The following is a 14,510-nucleotide window of genomic DNA, read 5'->3' as shown; positions in this document are numbered from 1 at the left end:
CTGTGTACACACTGCAGACCAAGCAAGCCAGATGTGTGTTCCTTAGCTGGTCCAGGCTTAGAGAAGGCACTGCATGTGCTGCTGGCCACAGAGCTGCTGAGGTCTTCTGCCCTGCAGACAGCCAAGGATAACACAACCCAGCTGCTACAGCAGGGATCTGCTCCACAGACAGCAGCTGGAGGTGCTGCCAGAGCTGAAAAAGCAGCAGAGAAGGTGGAATGGAAATGAAAGGGTCATTTAACTGGGAGAGGGTAAAGCACTGCAACACTTTCACTTCATTTTCAAAGGATTTGATTTTAATGCCCACAATCATGGCACAAAGCATTGGACAGCAATATGTGGAAAGTCTTTGGGGAGTTCTCCCCTTTTGAAGGCAGAAGCAAGGCTGAGAGAGTCTTTATGATATAGGGAGAGCCACCTGAATTCACAATATTGAATGAGAATGTAAAAAATAGCAATGGCAATAGCCTGAAGGACTGAGCAGAACTTGGAAGCAATTCTAGGACATGCACATGCAGCCTTTTTCTCCCATCAAATCTGCAGGCTGAAAAAGACCAAACAAAAGCAAAATACATGGAAAGATGGTTAGGTGGATGGTCTGAAATCTGCTCTCTTTTGAGGCACCAGGAGCAGTAAGATTGCAGGCTGGAGAGAGTTCTATGCAGTGTTCCCATTGTCAGTCTGTCTGTAGTGGAAGAGACTCCTGGAGTCCAATTTTCCAGAGTATTTGAGAGCTTCAGCAAAAAGCTTTGTCACCTGTCAATACAAAGCAGAGGAGGACTGAGCATTGCAAAGGCTGCATGACAGAGCAGGCTCCACACTTCTGCTCTGCCACCCTGAAACTTCCTGGTGCAGGTTCAGTCCTTGAGCTCATCCAAATCAATACCAATTTCAAGGTGGCTGGGCACAGGAGCTGACTCCAGCCCTCTGGAGCCTGTGTGTCCAGCTGCAGAGATGTAGATGTGCCCAGGCTTCCTTTGCAAGACAGCTCTGTCCCATGAGAGCTGTTGTTTACAGCCCAAATGTAAAGAGAACCAGGGTCATTTTCCTTTCTCAAACTCAGAGATTAAAACCCTACAATCCAAACAGTTCAGTGAAAGGCATTGAGCAGGTGTGGTAATAAATTTTTTCTGGGGACCCTAATTGTGGTTGTCAGAAGGTGTTTTGCTAGTAGGCAATGATGCATCTTCAATTCCCCATTCCTGCTAATCATGTCTAGCCATCATCCTGTGAACCCTCAGCTTGTCATTCTCCCTGCCTGCACTCACTCCAGTCACAGCAGAAGACTTTGAGCAGCTGGACACCAGTTCAAGGCACTGGGTTCCATGTCAGTGCCCACCAAAAGCAGTGGGAGTTTGGCTGCTGTGCTTAATGAGCACCAGATGAGGCTCTTTGGTGACAGTCAAAGCCACTTGCAAAGGAAGGCAGGGCACTGCTGGCAGCAGGAGTCCCACTTTGCATCACCTAATGTCTGTTCCCCACCAGTGTGTGAAGGGCTTTGTCAGGAGCCACAAACCCAGAGTGACTGGCAGCTGGGACTACAACAGGACAGGGAGCAATTCCACTTGGATGGCACTTCTGAACTGGACTGCCCCAAGGGTCATTCAAGAAAGCACAGCTACATCCTGCTGTAAGGTTTAAGGAGCATACCAGGATAATATTCCACTAAAAAGCACCTTCCCATGCCTAATTTGGAGATGTTGCATGCGACCCTGAGATGTTTGCTCTGAAGTGAAAATGATGCAGCAACAATTTCAGCTGCACAGTGCAAGACTCAGGACTTCAGATTTTTTTTGTTTGTTTGATTTGATTTGGCTGGGTTTTGTTTTACTCAGAGCAATGTCATTTTGTATAGCGGCAAAAAGAAGATATAGTTAAATCACTGTGTTGCCATGATTTTCAGACACATTATTTGTCAGAGATAATGAGGGTCCAAACAGAATTGAATCTACACTCACAAGGGCTTGGAAGCTCTGAAGGCTCTTATGTGTAAGAGGAGAAAGAACAATACCTTTAAGTTAGTGAGCAGAGCAGTGCCACTGTCAATGGCCATTCTCCGGATCACATAATTATCATGGACAAACCGGGTGTTGCTGTTGGGCAGGTTAATCACCAGATCTACTTTCCCATCCCTCAGCAGCCTGAAGAGACAATGCACAAGACAGTGTGACAATGTGTCCTTCCTAATAAAAACCTCAAATTAATAGCACAGGCAAGCAGCTAAACAACATTGAAAAATGTCATTTGAGCTTAGTCATTGCTCAAGAAACAAGGGCTGAGGGGTTAAGGCACTAAGCTTTAGTCAGGATTTTGGATTTATTTCAGTTTTAGTCAGCAATGCAAAGCAATATTCAGCCTTGATACAGCTCAGCACAACTGAGATGTTTATTTAGCCTGTTAATGACAGTCAGTCATGCCTCAGTTAAAGGAATGACTGACTGTCATTAAAAGGCTAAATATTCAGATTTCATGTATCTTTGTATGAAAATATAACATGGACCAATACATCTAAGCCATACTAAACAGGACTGTCCAGTGAGATGCTCATTAAGCTGAAACCTCCCTGCTGTGGCAACTCCAGACAGCATCAGATAAACCCAAACTTTTGGATTTAATTCAAAGCCCCATTAAATCCCTACCATTGATCTCAGCAGGACCAGCAATTTTCCCCTTGCATTTGCTGTCCTGGTTTGTAAACACAAGTTTGACAAGGTGGGTTGGTCTCTTACCTCCTGACTGAAGGGAGGCTGGCACTCTGGCTCTCCTGTGATGGCCATGCCACAGGATTTGCTGGGATGCCATTAGCATTGAGCCAGGCTGAGGTTGCTTCTGTGGCATAAAGCTGTCCAGGAAAAAAAGAGATATTTACTGTGTACTTCACAATACCAAAACTTTTCATTGAACTCATGTGGGCCTGACCCAACACACAGCTTTGTTGTCAGAGCTGATTTTGGAGGGCATTTTTCATTAAAAGGGTGTCTCTCCATATGGAGAGACACACAGAGAACAGAACAACCTTCCCAACTTTGTTATCTGTGATTTCCTGATGGATGATAGTCAATGAATGGTAGCAGCATTTCCAGAAGCAGTGAAGTGGCTTAGAAAAACCTAAACCTCTGTGACTTTCAGTAGGGCTTAAGTTCAATCACTTGTAATTTTTTTTGGCCATGTTTATTTTCTTTTTAATGCCTAGTGCTAAGTTTAGAAAAGCAGTACTCTCACCAATCTTCTGGGGCTGTGCTGCTTTTTCATAGAAATGTGAATGCAAAATAATACAGAGGGGTTACAAGAGTGATGTGAACATCACAAAGTCCATGTATCTGCATCTGAGTGGGTGTCACTGAAAATGCAGCACTACACAGATACACTCCATACAAAAGGTGTTCCCTTCCTTGTCTCCTGCCATACATGGCATCCCATTGGCATTTTTATTTCTTGGGGAAGCTGGGCGAGTGTATAATGCCCATCTTGGCTGCAGGCTGATAGCAGAGCCAGGGTTGTTCCTGCCCTCACAACAGACCCATATGCTCAATTAAACAAACATGAAAACTTTTAATTGGGTGGTACCTGCTGACTTTATGGATCACTCAGCTAAAAATCCCTGTTGTAACTGGAAAACACCCTTTTTTCTCTATCTCCAAAGGAACTCCAACGTTCCTGTAGCAGGCTGGGGACATTTGACATTCTGAAAGCTCCCCAGCTTTAACTAAGTGAAACCACCTACCTTGAAGCCTTGCTCATGCAGCAGTTCTGCTACACTGAGGAATCTGGGGCGGAAGGACTCCTGAAAAAAGGAAATTTTTTAGATATAGCACCAAAGGTAGGATTTGGAACAGTACATTTTTGGGCAACATGAAGCTCATCCACACTGTGCTAAGAGGCAAATACACCTTTCTGTGCTGAGTGTGTGCATGGACAGAAATGTCTCCATGTGCATGTACAGCACCATTCCCAAGAAAACTGTCTGGATCCTGAAGCCCAAGTGACTCTGAAATAAGACATATTTTGTTACACCAGAGTAAGTGTTCCCATACTAAGTCAGACTGCAACCACTAAAGATTTGCTACTGTATATTAAATATCTAGGCAATTACCTTCTCAAATACACCAACTAGAGTCTCCTCAGCTCTTAATTAAATATATTTTCAATCATTGCTCAAACATTTGCTTTCTCTTCTGGCAGATAACACATATGGATGGCTTTGGGTTGCCTGTGAGTGCTCTGTTTGCACATTCACACAAATAAGAGCTTGTGCCTGTATGAGTCCATTTCTAAGTCCTGTGGGAATATGGAAATGGAGTCAGGAGACTGGGATGCCATATTCCCATGAGGACCTGAATGCCTGACTTACAGCACCTTTGAAAGATTGTCTTATAATGCATATCCAGTTTCAATATAATTTAGAAAGGTACAACCACCTCCTGTAGACATCTGCACTTGAATAAGCTGTTTTAGAGTAACAGGTGAGAGAAAGTATCAGCCTAAGTATCTCTGGGATGTTGAAGGTACAGCAAAGCAAATATCAGATGCAACATACGCCCTTCTCCCTCCCAAGGCAAGCTAAACCTTGCTTTTAACCTTAGCCTGGTCTGGTCTTACACACATTTGCAAGTAAGATTATCACAAGCTCCCTTGTTCCTGCTGGAGATACTGATAGCTTAACCTTTATGGATGAGAGAGCAATATCCTGAAGGGTCAACAATTTCCTAAGAAGAAAAGGACTAAACAGGGTTTTTTTGTTTTTTTGGTTTTGTTGTTTTTGGTTTGTTTTTTTTTTTTTTTTCCTGACCACTCATTCTGAAAGCCATCTCATTCTGTACATTAGCTGGAAAATATAAATATACAGTGTGACAGGGTTGGCAGCTTCCCAGTCAGAGAGAGTGGTTCTGCCTTCTGGTCAGGGATGTTGGCTTTCACAACAGTATTATAAACTTCTATCAAACATGTACTGAACACTTGTGACACATAAAACAGCCTCTCTATGAAAAGAAATTACAGCTGTCAGCTCGCATTGGAGCAGCCTCAGATTTACAAGCTGGCTGAAATAACCTGTGTAAGAAACCATTAGTTACTAAAGGTGAAAAGTACAAGCAGATTTACTTAGTGGAAGGTATTTATTGTAGGAGAATTGCATTTTTTTTTCCCTTTATCTGAAAAGTTCCATTTCTTATAACCCTCATGTTTTCTAGCAAGCCTTGCTGTTTGTAAAGGACTACATCCTTAGCTCATTCAATACAGATGCATCAGTTCTCACCGAGATCCAGCTCAAAATGAAGCCAACCCATCTCCTGTGATAATCTTGGATTCTGTATCCAAACCCACAGTGGAGGATGCAAAAATTCTGGTATGTAAGGAATCAAGGCAGAAGGTTACCTTGAGACAACAGACTTGGAGTGCCAGAATTTAAAAATAAAATACTCTATTAATGCTTTCTGCATCTTGTGTGTATGACAGATGCACTCCATCCCAGAGATATCACTGAATAGCCCAATCAGGAAAGAAAAAACCCTAACTTTTCAACTCCTTTTGCATAAAATATAAATTATTTAATGGCTGACTCAGGGTTTCATCATCACAGGTTTCTCCAGACTGTGGGAAGAGGCAGGTTATCAGCTGACATAAAGTGGCAGAGTTTCATTTGTCTACCATGGAAGTCTTACTCCATCTCCCCTGGGAGAGCATCAGACCTCTCAGATCCTGGGGATCCCTGCCCTGGGCAGTGTCACTGAGTGCTCTCAGCTAAAGGACAACCCAGCAGGCTCACAGTCCCCACCAGCTGCCCAGCCTGCCTTGTGCTGTCCCCTGGATGTCAAGGAGCACTCCCCTGCCTGGCCTTGGGATGGTGACTTGGCTATCCACAGCCCAGCATGGCAGCAGGAGGATTACCCTGGAATTGCACACCAGGCTGGCAGCTCCCACGAGGTGGGGTCATGGCCTGGGCACACTGGGCTCAGTTTGGACTCCAGATCACAGCAGTACCATTTGACTCTTGATTTGCAAAACACCCCCAGAAACATTTGCAAGGAAACCAAGATCTCCCTCTCTGCTCCTGTTAACTATATCCATTTGACTTTTACCTTCAAGAAGGCAGTGTCCTCTAACCTCAACATGATTAATAGCAAAGGTATAAATGTGCAGCATACCAAATCACTGAAATATGAGCCTAGCTGCTTTGGAGAGAAGCAGAATTCAAGACCATTTTGCTTCTTATTTCTCTCTCTCTGCAATACATAAAAAATCCAGCCTAAAAATCAGAGCAAGGTGCTAGTTATGAAGCAATGAAGCCTTCAAAATTGGGGTGTGCTTTGAGCTCACCATGTACTGCAGGTCAATCACAGCATCTTCCTCAGAGACAACCAGAGGAGCTTGTGTATGTGCTCTGTGCACCAGAACAGGTTGCAGAAACCATCCTGGCATTTGAAAACACTCAGTGATGGTTGAGAGAGGCTATGTGCTATCTGTCCTCCTGAGGCTGTGTTTCCCTGTGAGGATACCCCAACAATTATGCCTGTACAAGGCAGGTGGGTTCATGTTTGTGACTGAAACAAGAAAAGTGCTGGTGTTCACAGCCTGCCTGATGCCTCATTCCTTGTGCCTTTTATTTCTGCAGAGAGGGGCTCCCCTTTTTTCCAGCCAAATACTCAAAGACCCCTACATTTCAACCTTCCCTTCCCACAGGGCTTTATTTCCCCTCTGTTTCAAAGCAGACCATTGAAAAGTACATAGCTGACAATTTCCAGACTGAGGAGGGGGCAATACCTGGTTCTCAGAATCAACTTTATGCCTCTTGATTTGGAGTTTAATTATAGAAGAAATATGCTGAAATGCAGAGAGATCTTTAAGCAATTGATCTGTTGTTTTAAAGTTTCTTTTGCAAGAAAATAAACTGTAAACCACTCATTAAAAAGACAGAATCTTATTACTTTTAAAAGGTTTGTGGAGTTGAGCTTTGGGCTTTGTTTTATCTTTTCTTTTTCCCTTCTTTTTTTTTCTTAACACCTTTGTACAAAGAACATTTGGCTCAGTTTAACAGCTACTGACACAGAACTTACATAAATGCTAAAATTACTTTATTTTCTGCCCATTCCAGCTGCTATCTGGAAAATACACTTAAATTTTAAACACTGGTCTCTCTCCTTTTTTTGCCTCCTGGATTTGCTTTTCTCCTTTTTCAAATGCTGTTTTAAAATATGGAGTATATACAGTAGACATACAGTACCAACTGCCCAGAGTTTCATACTGAACTTTTAAACTTTACCTAGGTAGCAAGCAATTTTTCTGCTAATTAGAGGTAACTTAGAGCAACTGCTTCCATGCCCAGGTGTGTGTATATATGTTGACATTTAAGGACTCAGCAGTAATCCTTGTTAGCAGAAGTCATGCTCCTTTCTGGCTGCTTTTCACACACTTCCTTCACATCCTCTGCTGGCACAAACAGCCAAAGACATTTTTCACACCCCAGTTGTCTGACAGGAAAATTCATCTATTCTATGGTTTTGTTTTATCAGCTTTATGCAATCATGTAGAGCATCAGCTTATTGCAAGCTCAATGTGAAAATGGCAGGATGCAATCAGATGGTTTTCTGGGGCCCAAGAATGTTCTAGTTGTATTGGAAGTACATGAAATTTTTGAGGAACATCGTAAAGTTTACAAATGTCTCTGATTTCAGCACCTTATGCAGTCAGTAACTATTCCTTGATAAAGAACAAAGATTTTTTTTTTTTTCCTTTTCTGTGTGTTTTCATCCTGAAACACACAACCTCCTTGCTGATCCAGGGCTGTTCCTAAGGAAAACCCATGGGGAACTTCCTCACATAAAGGCTCTTTGCTGAACCCATTGCACTGGAGAGCATTCCCATAATGACATCATTTTAACTTTCTGCCACAATGAGCAACTTTCAGTGATGACAGCAAGAGATGAAACCCTAAAATCCAAGCTCTAGTCTAGCATGGAGTCAGAATCTGCATCCAAGAGGCAATTCCTTTGAGGAGGTAGTTCTGACAAAGTGTGGAAACCAGAAACATCACTATTAAAATGTAGCATTGGCTCTTCTTTTCTGGCTCACAGCAACTGTAGGGTAGGGAACGAGACTGGCTGTGCACAGACATCAAACAGGCAAAGGATTGATGGCAGAAAAATGGGGGGCAGGGTGAAGACTTGTTGGAAATGATACAACTCCTAAATTTTTTAAGGAACTTCAGTCAGGGGTTTGTCTGCCTTTGACAAGGGGTAGGGAACTGGGGTTTCTCTTCAAAAGATTTCACCAGGGGTTTGAGTTTCACTGTGTGAGACCTGATGGGCTTCAACCAACAAAAAGAAGATTCCTAGGTTCTGAGAGTTTAACACCTACAGACTGGAAGCAGCCAGAATATACAGAGGAGATAAATGGACATTAATAGACATTACCCCCTGGTGTGGTTGGAGACACCTGGTCTGGGAAAAGATCGATAAGAGAACCAAAGAATAAGAACCAGATTAGCATTGAAGGTGAAGGAATCGATAACAAATAGAAGAATGAATACTAAGAATTGTGTAATGTAGAACCAATGAATGAGAATTGGGGTTTTATGTATAAATATGTGAAAAGTCTGGTCAAGAACTTTGTAATGACTTCCACTGCACAACCTGCACAAGTGTGGATGGAATGATTTCTACAGCACAACTTAGCCAGAATAAAAATGTGGCCAGAATAAAGTACAGCCTGACTCTCATTAAAAGATCCTGGAGAATTTCTTCTATTGCCACAGATTTGGTGCAGACTGATGTCCTTTAACCCTTTTCCCCACTGCACTTGAATACATTCCCACTGTGACTCCAGTGAGGAGAGGGATGTGACAGTGCCATAACCTGAGGAGGCCACACAGCCCACCAGTTCACACCAAAAACCAGCCCACAACACCCCAACATCAGCAGCTTTTCTGCACTGTCCGTGATGCTACAGCTCTGCTGGGAGGACACTTGTGCCTTCATGGGGAAAGCCTAGCAGATCCAGCTTTGCAGCATGGAAACTGCCCCCTCTTTGGGAGGTTTGGAGGAGAATGGGTTTGAAAAGGACAAGAGGAAAAGCACAGATGAAGGGAGCTCATATGATTGGAAAGTAACATGGCCAGGGCTCCCATTGGGAGGGAGCACAGAGCAAGCTCTGGGTGTTCAGAACAGGGGTTCTGTTGGGATGTTTCTCTGAACTGACCACCTACAGCCTTTGTTCCCCCAGAAACATGTCTTAGAGCTCTCTGATCCCAAGTCTCGGCTTGCAGCCATCCCCAAGGGCTTCCCACAGCAAACTCCGGTTTTTCTACCTCCTCAAAGCGATTGCCTCTTGGATGCAGGCTCTGCAGGTGCCCTGACTCCATGCTACACTAGAGCTTGGATTTTAGGGTTTCATCTCTTGCTGGCATCACTGAAAGTTGCTCTGTGTGACAGAACAAACTTCTGTAGTTGCCAGCTGAAGCTATCAGGAAGACCCCTAGGGAAATAGAGGGAAAACCCACCAGACCAGCCTTGCTGAATCCAGTAAAGATCTCTCCATGGTGTTTGTTCCACACTGTCACACTGCACTCCAGAATGAAATTCAGAGAAACACATTTAAGCCATAAAGCCACACGAATGAAAGCAAGGCAAAAGCCTTGAGAGTTTCTCTGTGTTGGTCCTTTCTAAGCTTTGATTTTTAGGACTCACCTGGATTCCAATCAAAATTCCTTTCTTAGGAAATGTAAACCCTGTGGCAAGCAGAGCCTTCTGGAAGGCAGAGTACACGTCGTCCCCAAAGCACGCAACCTGCAGAACGGCACAAAGAATGCATGAGGGGAAAACCAAAAACAACCCAAAAACATTGCTTTAAAAAGAAAGAGGAACGACATTTTCAAATGGGATTTTTTGTTTCTGTGTGAAGAAGACAGACTGCTTTGCATGGAGCCTGCAGGCACAGAGAACAGAATAAATCAGAAAATCATTGCAGACAAATCTCATCATTTGAATGAAGCAATAATGGAGGAATAAGCAATGCTTTAGTTTCAAACAGCACGCTGAGGAGTAACAATTGATTCTGCTAAGTTATTGGGATGCTGTACAAAGCCTCTGCTCCAATGTTTGGGATTGCACTGCAAATTATCTAACATTATAGAAGGCTTAGACACCAGGGAGAGCTGTGCACACAGGCACGTTCCTCTGTGTGCCTGCAAACCAGGGTAAGGCACTGTTTGTGCTCTCATGTACTCCTGGCATTGCTGTGAAGGAAAACCACAGGATATAAGGATGCTTTTCCATTAAAAGTCCACAGATGAACAAAATTCAAGTAAAATTTTAATATTTACTTAAGAACAAAGCAATCAGGCCAATTCATAATAATTTTTTAAAGATAAATTATAATTTTAAAGAAACAGTTGGGGAAGAAACCAGTAAGAATAATTTAGCAGCTTTCCAGCATTCAGAACTGGATGTGGAGCTCAGTTGCTTACACACTATCATGTAATAACAATCTTCTGAAAGAGCTCAACTGCATTCCTCACCAAAATTTGGAATTCTGGTGACCAAAAGAGGAATGAGTGAGCTTTTGTGAAAGTTTAAAAAGATAAAAACCAACCAACCAACCTTCACTTTTTCTGGTCAGCTCCACACTTTTTGAAAAACAATCAGAAGCAGAAACAGTCACTGATTTTTCTCTTTGAAATAACAAATCTACCAACATACACAGATGGGATAAAGGAGCTGATGGAGAATTGCTCTCCCATTTTCCTCTTATGGTCCTTCCCATCTCAGAGTGAGCCCTCACATTCATGGTCTCACCATGGTGAGCAGAAACCAGTATTTCACGAAAAATAAATTATGATTTGCCAGATCTACTGAAGTAAAAAAAAAAAAAAAAAAAAAAAAAAAAAAAAAAAAAAAAAACCCAACTAAACAAACAAAAATCCCACAAGGGAAGGGATTAAAAAAAGTCATGTTTTCTATGTGTTCTATATTCCTGGACTTTTTAGGGTGACAGACAGGTTCTCCCTTGTAGGCTCCCAGCCTGCCAGGAGAGGTTTATCTTTATGGCATGGTCCACAGCCACAATACTCAAAGGAACCCCCAGCACTGTCTTGTCCTATTGTGGGATCCATGGCTTCCAGCAAAATAAATCTCTGCCAGACAGATGTGACAAATTCAAGCCCAGATCAAGCCATGTGTGTAAAAAATGTCTGTGAGGAATAACTGAGCTTTTTACCCAAAGCAAGTTATTATCCTTACTTCACTATAAGAAAGACTTTCATAACTGTCACACTTTATGGCATTTGTGAATATGGATCTTTCCAACTCATAAAAGTTAATAATCCCTCCTTTATGGCCATGGTAATCTCTAACTCTGTATAAAGCCCAAAAAAATTCTTGTCCCTAGTTACATTTTTATTCTTTTTTTTTTTTTTTTTTTGGGGAGAAGGTTGTCTCTGTATTCAATTTTGTTCTGAAAATCAGGAAGTCACAGAAGTCACTTGACTTTTTTCTGCCCATTAATTATACTGAAAGGAAATCTTCTGCAATACTGATTTCCAGCATATTGTGAAGAGCAAAATAAAGTCATTCTGGAGAGATGTAGGAGACCTAAGGCTGTTCTTACTTTGTATCTGGGTAGAATACTTTTTTATACTAAAATGGTAAAGGTTTCCTTTGGACATACCCAAGCTCACATCCAACAGAGCAGCCCAGGATCTGCCACCTGCCTAGTGATGGTACAGCAGACTTAAGTCTGATCAAATTGCTTAAGCCTGATCAAATTGCCTCAGTGTTTTATCACTTTCCAAGAGGGTATTCTGGCCCAGAATAAGATTTTGCTACTGCAACTCATTCTAGAAGTAACAGAATACATAAAATTTAAAGACCACTTGGGCATATCTACGGATGCCCTTGATAGCTCAGCAATAACTCATAAAGAAACCTTTTGTTCTACGTGAGTCAGGTGATATGGATGGAAACCTGCGCTTGTGAGGCTGCTGAGCCTGGGCAAGAAGATGCCCAGCCCTGTGCCCTCACAGCATGCCATAACCACACCAGGAGGCATTCCAGCAGCACCTCACAGCCTGGCTACACAGAGAGCAGGGACTGCCCACAGTCCCTGCAGCCACCACATTTCATTATTGCTTTCTTTCATTTTGCACCTCAGGACATGCCTTGATGGTTATCAGGCAACAAGAAAACACCACACATTTTTGCTGCCTTTGAGCAACTGGCACATCCCAAGACCAGCCACTCATGCCCAGGGGTCTCCACGTCGCTGCTGCAGCAAGAGTCCATGGGGCCTGGGAGCTGCCAGCACCTGTTTTTCAGAAGCACATGAGTCATAAAACAGCCACCCAGAACCCAACAATTCTCAGATAAACTCATTTCAGGCTATCACACCAACCAGGTCCTACTCAGGGAGCTGACATGCAGGCAAACAGGGACATCCAGTGGCTGAAAAAACTGGGTTTTCCAGGACATTGTGGGTTTTGCAGCTAAGAAAGTTGTTTTCAATTTTCTGAAGAAGCAACAGATGCCATCATGATTCAGGCAGTAATAAGATCACTTTCAAAGATTTATGATGTTTAAAGTCAACTTGGTTTAAAAAAAAAAAAAAAAAAAAAAAAAAAAAAAGAAAATCTAAAAGATACCTCTCCAGTAGAGGCCATTTCACAGCGGAGAACAGGGTCAGCATCTCTCAGCCTGGACCAGGAAAACATTGGGGCCTAGTGAAAGAAGAAGGCAGGAGGGAGAAAGAATAAAAATTGGATCATTTAAAAAAATATAAAAATTCCAGCTTCGCTTGGAAGTGGCAGAAAGAGAAGTTAACCAAAAAAAGCAGTGGTCACGGCTGATAAGCAAAGAACTATTTGGCAAAATAATTCCCTCAGCATCTTGATGATGGAGTGGAACAAATGCCCATGTAGTCCACCAATAAATCAATCATCTGACTCTTGCATCCTGCTCACATTCCAGTGGTAGATTTTCAATCAGTGGTAGCCCATTATCAGCATGGTTTTAAGGACACATTTTTAAACAAAAAGGCTATAAAGCACTTAATTCGTGGAACAAGGAGAGATACTATCTGAATCCAGTTGGTTTTCCAGAGAATGCTGTTCTCCATTAAATGTTTCATTTGCAGAAATAAAACTATTCCACAAAAATGCACTTTTTTGGGGCAAACAAAATGAAACTTTGCAAATTATTTAATATTTTCCCCTCCCCCAAACAGAAACATACATTTGTAATTTTTTTCTCTTTATATGCTAATATTAAGCCCCCGATCACTGTTATTATTATTGTTATTATTATTATCATCTGAGGAATTAGATCACAGCACTGAGTTCTCTCGTCTCATTTGATCTTAAAATAAGAAACATGGAGAGGAGGGAGGAAAAGAAAGTCTCATTAAAGAACAAATGACCACATGTAACAAACATGGAACAAATTTCTTATACCAAGTAATTTTCTGGGGGGCTTCTCCACATTTTAAACTACTAATGGTATTTGAATAAAGGCAGCCAGATTTCTGCTTAGAAACAAATCTATTTTAAAATTTGAAGCCATAATTCTGCCTCTGGAGGTCCCCAAGGGTAACACTGAAGATAATATAGCTGCTGCTTCACAACACCTAACAGTGACCAGTTAAAATGAGACAGGAGAAATTCAAAAGGCTTCTCACAAAATGTCATGTGTCTTTGTGACTTTTAGACCAGTTTTGTTTCCACTTTAAATAAAGAGAAAATGTTCACAGTGGCCAACTCAAGCAGAGATATGGCAATCAAGATGGATTATTTTAATACATGGATTATTATAGTACACTGTCTTGAAAGGTAACAAACAGCAAAGCCTTCCACCACTTGTCTAATTTTTATCTGCCATGAACATGAAAATGCATCATCAGGAGCAGACTCTGGTACTGCAACTAAGCCCTATTTAAAACTTAGTCATTCTCTCCCCAGGATTTCATCTTGGTCAGGCCCTGATATTGCATCCATCTGGAAGCAAACATGGCAAGACAGTATTTCAGTCACTAAAGCTTAAACAGTGGTACTCAAATCCACAAAGGAGCAGCTATGTTGACAAAGAAGAAAAAAGTTTTGTATCTTCTCTTAAGAACTGCTGAAGAAAAAATATCCTGTGTCCATGCAAACACTACTAGCAATAAATTGTAAGAGGATAGAAAATATGATGCATGAATAACAACAAACAGGCTAAACTGGGATGTTTTTCAAAGTTTAGCATTTCCAAAGGTGTTAGCAGGTTCTTATATTTGACAAATCCACTCAGAATGCAAGCAGTATAAAGAGCTTTGTAGGGAAGTTTTCAAGAATAAAGCTGGGTTTTCTGCTCTGTACCCAGTGTTCCCAGGAGAGACAAAACTCTTGGCAGTTCAGCTAACAACAGTGCAGAAGCCCCAGGTCTAAATAGTAGAAAGGTACAAAAATAAATTAGGCTCACCAAAAAAAAAAAAAAAAAAAAAAAAAAAAAAAAAGAAAAAAAAAAAAAAAAAAAATGGGCAGTGTGTATGGT

The 14,510-nt window shown here is 41.8% G+C and overlaps 1 protein-coding gene across 1 annotated transcript in view; it reads right to left on the bottom strand.

The window, feature by feature from the left end:
* Positions 1–299: 299 nt before the first annotated feature.
* Positions 300–14,510, bottom strand: part of CPS1 (carbamoyl-phosphate synthase 1) — a 114,976-nt gene continuing 100,765 nt past the window's right edge. The window contains exons 35-40 of the mRNA XM_041487729.1: positions 12,629–12,703; positions 9,681–9,779; positions 3,725–3,784; positions 2,730–2,842; positions 2,012–2,141; positions 300–756 (exon numbers count right to left, since the gene is read on the bottom strand). Coding sequence (XP_041343663.1) covers positions 658–756; positions 2,012–2,141; positions 2,730–2,842; positions 3,725–3,784; positions 9,681–9,779; positions 12,629–12,703 — 576 coding nt within the window. The 3' untranslated portion in view covers positions 300–657. The remainder of the gene's footprint in view (positions 757–2,011; positions 2,142–2,729; positions 2,843–3,724; positions 3,785–9,680; positions 9,780–12,628; positions 12,704–14,510) is intronic.

Source organism: Pyrgilauda ruficollis, unplaced genomic scaffold (genome assembly GCF_017590135.1).
Source record: "Pyrgilauda ruficollis isolate IOZ18807 unplaced genomic scaffold, ASM1759013v1 scaffold83, whole genome shotgun sequence".
NCBI classification, from domain to species: domain Eukaryota; kingdom Metazoa; phylum Chordata; class Aves; order Passeriformes; family Passeridae; genus Pyrgilauda; species Pyrgilauda ruficollis.
Note: the sequence above shows the minus strand (reverse complement) of the source record. Positions and strands in the feature narration are given on the sequence as shown.